General features: G+C 40.6%; 1 protein-coding gene across 2 annotated transcripts; it reads left to right on the top strand.

Moving 5' to 3' along the window:
- Nucleotides 1-506: 506 nt before the first annotated feature.
- LOC103439345 (UBP1-associated protein 2A-like) lies at nt 507-9752 on the top strand. 2 transcript variants are annotated; one of them, XM_008377901.4, is made up of 2 exons: nt 507-2011; nt 9551-9752. In XM_008377901.4, exon 1 carries the CDS (start codon nt 507-509, stop codon nt 1998-2000), a length of 1494 nt encoding a protein of 497 aa, XP_008376123.3. In that variant the 3' UTR covers nt 2001-2011; nt 9551-9752. The 2 variants fall into 2 exon arrangements, with proteins under 2 accessions (XP_008376123.3, XP_008376122.3); XM_008377900.4 differs by lacking the exon at nt 9551-9752 and adding an exon at nt 3057-3283.
- Nucleotides 9753-9791: the final 39 nt, after the last annotated feature.

Genomic DNA, 9791 nt, shown 5'->3' with positions numbered 1-9791 from the left:
GGGACGGAACGGGACGGGACGGGACGGAACGAAGGTGTAATTTTTGAAAAAGACATGGGGTATATTTGTCTTAAAATGGTAAAACATTGCGTTCCACAAACGTGGAACAAACCCGTTCTAGGGGGAGGTGGAATGCAAAAACACTCAAAATCTGTCCCGTGGAACAGCCCGTTCCACCCATTTTTGGCACACCAAACGCGGAACGGAACGCCTCGTCCCGTTCCGTCCCGTCCCGTCCCACATACCAAACGCACCCTTAGTTTTCCCTAATACATAAGATATAAGATAAAGATACCTAGACTAGAAATACGAAAGTGCCCCTAACCTAAAGAGATTAGACGATATCTTTACCCCGCGTCTCCTATCTCTCTTTCTCTCTCTCTCGATTCCCAATCAGTTCCTGCGTGCCTGTGTGTTTTCACTTGGGCGCCGCAGCAGCTCCTCAAAGAAACCCTAACCCTAACCCCCAAATCCCTCTATCCGCGTCGCCCTGCTCCCCTCCTATAATGGCGAAAAAGAGAAAGCTCAGCTCCACCGAGCCCTCCGAACCCTCCAAGAAGCAACAACAGGTCGTTGAGGAACCCAAACCCCAAATTGAACCAGCACAGGAAGTAGTCGAAGAGGAAGAAGAAGAAGTCGAAGAAGAGGAGGTGGAGGAGGAAGAGCCGGAAGAAGAGAAGGAAGATGAAGGAGCCGATGAAGAGGAAGAGGAAGAAGAGGAGGACGAAGAGGAGCCGGGCGCTGAGTATAAGGAAACCTATAACGTAACCACGACCTCCATCTCAGCGGCTTCGGATCAGGCCGGTGCCGGTGACGACGAGGACGAGCCGATCCAGAATCTTCTAGAACCATTCACCAAGGAACAGCTTATGGCCCTGCTCCGCGAAGCTGCCTATAATCATGGCGACGTGGCGGATCGGATCCGGAAGGTTGCGGATGAGGACCCAATCCACCGCAAGATCTTCGTCCACGGTCTCGGATGGGATACCAACGCCGAAACCCTAACTGGCGTATTTAGGGAATACGGTGAGATTGAGGATTGCAAGGCTGTTTGCGATAAGGTCTCTGGTAAGTCCAAGGGTTACGGTTTCATTCTCTTCAAGACTCGTTCTGGGGCCCGAAAAGCCCTACAGCAGCCCCAGAAGAGGATCGGTAATCGGATGACTGCATGCCAGCTGGCGGCAATTGGCCCTGGCCCGGCTCCTAATGCCGCTGCTGGACCTGTGGTGGCCCAGGTGGCTCAGTCCCAGCCAATGTCTGAGTACACTCAGAGGAAGATCTATGTGAGCAATGTTGGGGCGGACTTGGATATCCAGAAGCTGCTTATGTTCTTTTCTAGGTTTGGTGAAGTTGAGGACGGGCCACTAGGGCTCGATAAGCTAACGGGGAGGCCTAAGGGGTTTTGCTTGTTTGTGTACAAGTCGGCAGAGAGTGCGAAGAGGGCTCTGGAAGAGCCACACAAGAATTTTGAGGGCCATATTTTGCATTGCCAGAAGGCTATTGACGGTCCAAAGCCGGGCAAGTCTCAGCACCAGCACCAGAACCAGCACCACCACAAGTCACATAATTCCAAGTTTCAGAGGAATGAGAATCCAGGTTATGCAGGTGGAGCTGCATCAGGAATGGGGCATTTGATGGCGCCTGCGAGTGGAGGGATTGGATTTAATCAGGGGGCTCCTGCAGCCCAGGCATTTAACCCGGCAATTGGGCAGGCACTGACTGCTTTGCTTGCAACACAGGGAGCTGGCTTGGGGTTGACAAACCTTTTGGGGACGTTTGGATCTGCTCCAAATGTGAACCCAGGTGTTCCTGGTGCAGGACATGTGATACAGGGTGGATATGGGAATCAGGCAAGTATTAGTCCTGGGATGATGGGAAGCTATGGAAATCAAGGTGCAATGCAAGGTGGCTACCCTAACCCGCAGTTAGGGCAAGGTGGTTCAGGAAGAGGGCAGCATGGCGTTGGGCAATCTGGTGGCGCTCCGTACATGGGGCATTAGGTGCCCATGAGGTATAACAAATTCGCTCTTTTACTTGATAATTTGAGTCATTCTCATCCAAAATGATAACAAGCCACTCCTATACTTACTCCTTTTTGGTAGATGGCAGTAAATTTGGCATTTAGATTGATTTTCAAGAACCAAATAAGTGACTTTTCAAGAGCCTATAAATCCCTCCACTATGTAAGGTTTTGTTAATATTGTCTAGCTGCCGCTGAATCTCTTATCTGGGAGTCAGCACAAACCAAAATTGAAAATTTGGGGTGGGTTAATTTCAACCCATTGGTATTTTCCGGGTTCTTCTAGACCATACAGATAATTTTCTCTTGCCTTCTTTTGAATTGAACATCTTGGGTTCGCCCTTCTTGAACTATTTGATAGTGTCTGTTACTTGCTTGATATGTTGGCCTCCAAATCTATTGCAATTCTAGTTCTGTCAAATATTACAGAATTTCAGGGTAAAGAGTCACTAATGAGAATACCTTGTTTTGTGGAAGGTGGTTTTTGGCATGCCACTATATAGATCTTTAGGTTTTTGCATAGATCCTGCTATATGTTCTCTTTTTGACATGTATTGTGTGTCGTGCATATGTTCTATCAGTCGGAGGAGTATCTACTATTGAGGTTTAATGCAAATGCTGACGTTTACTTTGTGCTCCATTAAACCAATCCAAAGTCCAAACATTCGGATGTCGAGCTTGTACTCATGTTAAACCATTCTAAAACCTAAAAAACGAACGCTCATGAGTTCTAAAGCTTATTTTGATTGAGTGGTGCATTATTTGAACAAAGTGTTTAGAATTGTTTGACCATTTGAAGGCTCCTTTTTTACCAAGCTCCTAATAATGGATCTCTCCAAAGTTGTTATATTTATGTATTGTGAATCACCTGAGTTTTTGCAGCAAGTTCATATCGGCATTCCATGTGTAATTTAAATGTTGAGACCAGTTCGCCTTTTGAACTTGAAATCTAACTTGTATGCCTTTTAAAGGTATCTTGGGTGCTAAAACCTTCTCTTTTGAAATTATTTTTCACATATTTTTATTAAATGTGCAGATCCCACATAGGTGCATCAGTCTTTTTGTACTGGTCTGCTGATTCTTCTGAAGTTTAAAAGGAGCTGATGGTTACTACAAAGAGCAGAATCTTAAAACTATCAAATTATATTTCTGTTTTTCTCTCCTTTTCTGTTTTCGCGTTCTTCAAAGTGCTGTAGCTTTTAATTTGACTTGTTTGATCAAGCGTTTGAGAAATTACTTATAAATCTATCTGTATTTTATGGAGTCAGCGGGGTTGGACAAAATTACTTTTTTAATTTCCCAAATCCTACAGATTAAATGAACTTGATAATGTAGTACTTTTTTTAACTGCTCATTGTTAACTTTGTTTATCGGTGCTCTTCATTGTTTTTCCTGGTTTTGCATAATTTGTTTTTAATCCATGGCATCGTAAATTGGAAATTTTAAATTGTTTTTGTGAGTTGGAAACTGGTCCCAAATGGCGCTCTGTGAGTTGTGATGTTTCGTTTGAAACATTTGGGCACCATCAGATCTTAGACTTTTCTCTTTAGATGATAACATGATTCAATTGTTTAATGCAGTCCTTTGGCAGGTATACGTGATGCAGGTTCTGCGGCAATAAGTACTACTACGATTACTACTAGCTACATATACAATCTTTGCAATAGAAGTGTCTTGATTTAAAAAACTTTTCAGACTTTGATGGATTTTTTTGATTGAGAATTTTTGTTTTTTTTTGTTTTTGAAATTTTGATATCCCCGTTTCTGAAGAATAGTTAAACTAAGAAGTATGCGTTTGTGATATACCATCTTTACAATAGAAGGGTCTTGGTTTAAAAAAAAAAAAAAACTTGTCAGAAGTCGATGGATTTTTTTGGTTGAGAAATTTTCTTGAAATTTTGATAGCCCAGTTTCTGAAGAATAGTAAAAACTAGGAAGTATGCGTTTGTGATGGAAGTTTTTCTGGAAGCTATGTTTTCTTTGGAACCGAGTCACTTTGAGAGTTTACCGACTGAAATTCTAATACCTGAAATGCAGTTTTGTGACATGAGACTCTGACTTGTTAATGGTTTTTCGTTGAATTGAAAATTAGTTTTTGACCAATGTGTATTAAAACTCGGAACTATTTTCTAACGGTAGACTAATTTATCTATTGTTTAATCCTTTTGAGTTTTGAATTAGGATTTGTGATCAGTTTCTAGTATATTGGTTGGTCGTGTCACCACACCATGGGTATAGAGCTTGTAGCTGGTCTTGTGGTTTTATCTTCATCGGTTAAAACCATTAACATCATGGTTATACCCATGAGCGAAACAAAATTCCGTGGACCTCAGTATTGGTGACACTCCTCAGGGACACTAATTGATAGGCTTCATGGGAGGAAGGTAAAAAATCGCACGAGGTAATTGAAGGCTTCATACTATACTTTAGCCCCCATTGATGGCCTTTTTAAAATCTTGGTTGCCAAGCCTAATTGTCTCCTTCTCATGCTCACCCTCAATTGTCTCCTCGGGTTGCCATTTTGAGAGTTGGTGTGATGCGTCCTCGGTGTTCATCGCCGCTTCTCTGACGTATACCGTTAATTTGTACTGCTTTATGATATTTAGCTTTCCCCCACCCTCTCTCCTCTTCCATTGCCTTTTCATACCCAAGCCTTCATCTCCCCCACCCTTTCCCTCTTCCTTCCTCATAATCCGTCCCTAGCCCAATGTATGCTGAGATTTGTGAGCTATGACTGAAATGGGATGCCATACCCATTTTCCTTCCTTAGTGACCCTCCACCGATTGGTATGTTGGAATTCTCTCAAGGGCAAGCTTTTTGCGGCTTCGGCCAAAGTAAAGGGATTTTACATACCCCTTTAGCTCACCCTCCATTTGCTACTGTGTTTGATTATATTTGCAGGAGTTGGTGAACGTGATTTGGATCCGATGGCTATCTATTGGTTCGGCGTCTCCGATAACCAAATCTGGTTGTGGTGTGCTTTTGGTTGCGGTTTTGTAATTTTTGTGTTGGAATGTCTTGATTGAACTCACCACTAGATTGTTTTCTCTAGTGTTGTTGCCTTAGTGGCTGCTGGCAAGACGTTAGTGACGGCAGCGACGGTTGTGTTTTGCGTTTGGAGGATAGGAATTAAAGTTTTAGTTTTTGTTTGTTTGCTTATTGGGCTGAGCTTTTGTGTATTTGAATTTCCAAATGTGTTATTGGTTGCTTTGCTTTGCTTTCCTTTGGATGGCCTCGTGAACCCTTTGTTATGCTTAATGAATGTTACTTTCCGACCCAAAAAAATTCCCCCTCTTCCAATTTCATTGATTAGACTCGGACAAGAAAAAGTAAAAATATATTAAAAAAAAGGCATTAAGAATTTTCTAAAATTAAATTTTAAATATAAAAAAATTGACATTAATGATGTTGTAGAAATTAACACACAAATTAAACTTTGTAGATTATGCAATTGTAGTAAGTAGGGATTGTTTTCTTCCAAGAATTATAAGGAATGCTAATCAACATAAATTAAACTTATAAAACTAAAAACTAAGTTAAAACTTGATAACAAAACAGAGATTGAGGAATTTTGGACTAATTTAATTAAAACAAAAGTAAATGACAGCAAATAAATTAAGTTGTGAACGAAATATGGATAAAATGATAGTTAAATGATTCTTCTACACACATAATAAAACATATGCACACAAATTGATTTCAAGTTGTTATTCTTATAAACCATGAATGACAATGCCGCAAATTAATCGTGAACAACTAATTAACTCACAGATTTTCTTAGTTCATTGAATTGGACTCAGCAACGTAACCAAATTATTCTTCTCAAGTTCCCTAACTATGAAAATCATGACAAAGATATATCTCAAATATCATCAAGTTCTATGAAAATCATAAATATTGATGAAACATTCATAACTATGAAATGCATGATACTCCTGTCAAGAATTTACTTAACTCAATCATGACTAGTGACTTTTACTACTTATAAATATAAGTTCATAATGATTAGGTGAAATTCCCTTATATACTAGCATCAAATCCCTGCATGCAAACTAAGTATGCATCCTTAATAAACATACAAGAATAAGTTATCTTTAAGGCAGATAAGTAAATTGCATTCATGTTTTATGAAATAATAACTGGATGTAATCAATTTATATAAAACATATGATCATGGCTTCGAATTCACATCTAGTTAAAAAGAAAATTAGTTACACATGTTCATCATAATTGAAAAGAAATCTAAAATAAACATTGAAACTTAAAGCAAAGAAAGACCTCTGAAAACTCCAGAAACTTCAACAAATGAATGGTAGGCACAACACACTTCTAAAACGTTGCAGGACTATATATATATGGGGCAAAATCCAAAGGGAAAAAGATTAGGCGTTTTGAGTGTTGGAATGTGATTATGATTCTTCATTGCAACTGGAGATAAGATAGGATAAGATAATGTTTCAATCCAACTGGGATTCCTCTTTCTTGTGCAATTCCTTGTCTTCCTAGCCTTAACTATAATTTCTCCAGCACACATTTAACACCTAAAACACCAAAAACGTCCAACTCATATGCTATCCACGCATGCTATCGAGTCCAAGTCTAAGGCTGCTCCAAATTGCTCGATTTGATTTCTAATTGTCGCAAGTGACCCTTGTTTGTACCATACTTGACCAACCCCAAACTACTAAGCACCGGTCAACATTATACCATCAATGACCCACAAGAGTCTTCCTCCAACCAAGAGGCCAATCGCAACGCGACACATGTCAACATCAGAGGCCAATCATAACGCGACACGTGTCGACATCAGAGGCCAATCACAGTACGACACGTGTTAATGTCAGAATGAAACTAGAAACTCTCTTTTATAAATAGAGATCATTCTCTCACAATATTTCCTAATGTCATTTGTACTAAATCATTCACTAGTACTCACTAAAGGAGAGCTTGAACCTATGTACTTAAGTAAACCCTTCACAATTAATGAGAACTCCTCTACTTCGTAGACGTAGCCAATCTGGGTTAACCACGTACATCTTGTGTTTGCTTCCTTATCCCTATCCATTTACATACTTATCCACACTAGTGACCGGAGCAATCTAGCGAAGGTCACAAACTTAACACTTTCTGTTGTACTAAAGTCCTTACTGATTTTGTGCATCAACATTTGGCGCCGTCTGTGGGAACGACACTTATTCCCACTCTCTTCAGCTTTGTTAAGCTGGTTTCCACTATTTGTACACTCTCTTTTGACCAAGCATCCATTTCCAACATGGGGAGCAAAGGAAGCCATAACACGCAGAATGACATCCCTCTTGCACTTGGTGCGAAGCAACGAAAGAATGAACAAAAGAAGTTTGCTCTTCAGGCTAAAGTCGATGAGCTTGAGGCTCAGAACAACAAGATAACGATGAAGAATGAGATTCTCCAAGAGCAGTATGAGAAAGTCTTCGAGATGCTCCACGAGGCTAGATATACTAAACACACGAGCTCATCACCCTTGTGGAAGTCAATCATCAACTGGGTGCCCCTCAACACGGAGGGTCATTTGCCTCGACCTGGATATTCCTGTTGAGGAGCGAGCTACTCATCGAAATGGCGACTAACATGAGACTTCTCTCAACCCAGTTGCTTCGACTCGAAGCAGAATGAGTGGAGGAAGACACCTCCTTACAGAAGGAGTGGAAGGATCGAAAGTCGTCTTTCGCGATTGTCGAGACTTCCTAAAGCAACGTCGAGACAATCCCATCCATGTAAACTCGAAGATCAATGACCCAAGGGTCTCTGAAAGACTCGGTCCCCTCATATGTCCTAGACTGGCTACTAATTTGGGGAAGGGGCAACAAGTCCTAGAGAAACACGAAGGTATAGGGGACTTAGAGATGTTCCGACAGACATACATTGAAAGTCAGTAAGACGAGTCCAGGGAAAAATCACATACTCTTGATCAAACCTTCCTACTTCCAAGAGGAGATGGAGATTTACAAAAGAAAGCTCCAGTGGTACATGACTCCACTCAGGACCCTCTTGTCCTACAACTCCTTAAGGAAGTAAACAAGTTGAAAGCTGACAAGCTAAGATACCTGATTGGAACCAACCTAGGCCTGGCCCTCTTACAAGAAGGATCATTGACACCCCACTCGAAGCAAAGACAAAGCAGAAACTTGGCTTGCAACTTTATACTGGAAATGAGGACTCGATTGAACACATGAACCTCTTTGAGTCCACCATGGCATACCGGATGCACACCGACGAAGAGCGATGTCTTCTCTTCCCCTCTACCCTCTTTGACGGAGCTCTAAACTGGTATTGTTGTCTTCCACCTGAGACAGTAGACTCATTTGAGGAATTGAGGAAACTGTTTGTTTCTCAACACATTTTCTAGACCGATCGCTTGCACTCTGCGGATGACTTGTACACTATTTGCCAGAAGCCAGACGAGTCATTACGTATGTATGCTGGCTGTTTCAGCCATGAGTATTCCCGTTGTGCCGAGGCAAATGACAAAACTGCCCTCAAAGCCTTCACGGCAGGCTTACGTGATTGTTTATTCAAGTACATGATCAATGCCAACACTTGGAAGACTTACTTTGAGGTGATGACACAGGCTTACAACCATGCTTTCACTGAGGCAATGACATATCAAGGGAAACCTCTCACAGCCACCCCTTATCAGCAAGTAGGGAGTGGAAGCCAGATCTAACAAAATGAGAAGACCTCGACTTTCCAAACGGCAGCGGTGCCTCCTCCTGCCTTACTTAATACTTCGCCAAGTCAACAGACATATCAATCTCAGGGCAAAAGGAAAGATTTCTATCATCACCAGTCCCATTTTATTAAAAGGAGTAAGGGACACTATCACGATAACCAAGGGTATCACCACGATAATGCATATAGGAGATCATTATCTCACAATAGAGATCATTTACATATCAATCTTCTATAAATAGAGATCATTCTCTCACAATATTTCCTAATGTCATTTGTACTAAATCATTCACTAGTACTCACTAAAGGAGAGCTTGAACCTATGTACTTGTGTAAACCCTTCACAATTAATGAGAACTCCTGTACTCTGTGAACGTAGCCAATCTGGATGAACCGCGTACATCTTGTGTTTGCTTTCCTGTCCCTATCCATTTACATACTTATCCACACTAGTGACTGGAGCAATCTAGCGAAGGTCACAAACTTAACACTCTCTGTTGTACCAAAGTCCTCACCGATTTTGTGCATCAACAACCCTTTATCATAATGGTGAAAAAGTGTTTGGCTAAACTAATATATAGTCTAACAAAATCTGTCATTTGTTAAAAAAAATAAAAAAACTCTAATTGTCAACTATACCAATTGGATCTACAATAAAACAAAAATAACTTAAATTATTATAATAAATAAAAATTAATTAAGTAAATGTAAAGAAATAAGATAACAATAAAAATGTTCGTATCAATTAAGAATTTTCTAAAATTCAATTTTAGTAGCAGAATAATGACGTGTTTTGTGGGCAACCCTCACATGATTTACAGGTGGCGTTAGATGATAGGATGGGAGGCTATCAATTTCTCTGAAGAATCTGCCCTTGCGGAATGTGTACCACTCATTACTTTCTGTTGCAGCCGCGCGCGTTGTCGTTATGTTCAAATTTTATGCGGCTCCAGTATTTCTCATGTTTGTTTTTCTTGACTTCTTACTTTTTATGGGTCCACAACATTAAATTTGCATATAAAATTTATAAAATACAATGGTGAGTAAATTAAATTCGCTCAT

This window comes from Malus domestica, chromosome 15, assembly GCF_042453785.1.
Source record: "Malus domestica chromosome 15, GDT2T_hap1".
NCBI lineage: Eukaryota > Viridiplantae > Streptophyta > Magnoliopsida > Rosales > Rosaceae > Malus > Malus domestica.
This window is presented reverse-complemented; position numbering and strand designations above follow the sequence as displayed.

Bases quoted from the DNA above. Each gene is read 5' to 3' on its own strand.
- LOC103439345 (XM_008377901.4), top strand. From the start codon at position 507: ATGGCGAAAAAGAGAAAGCTCAGCTCCACCGAGCCCTCCGAACCCTCC.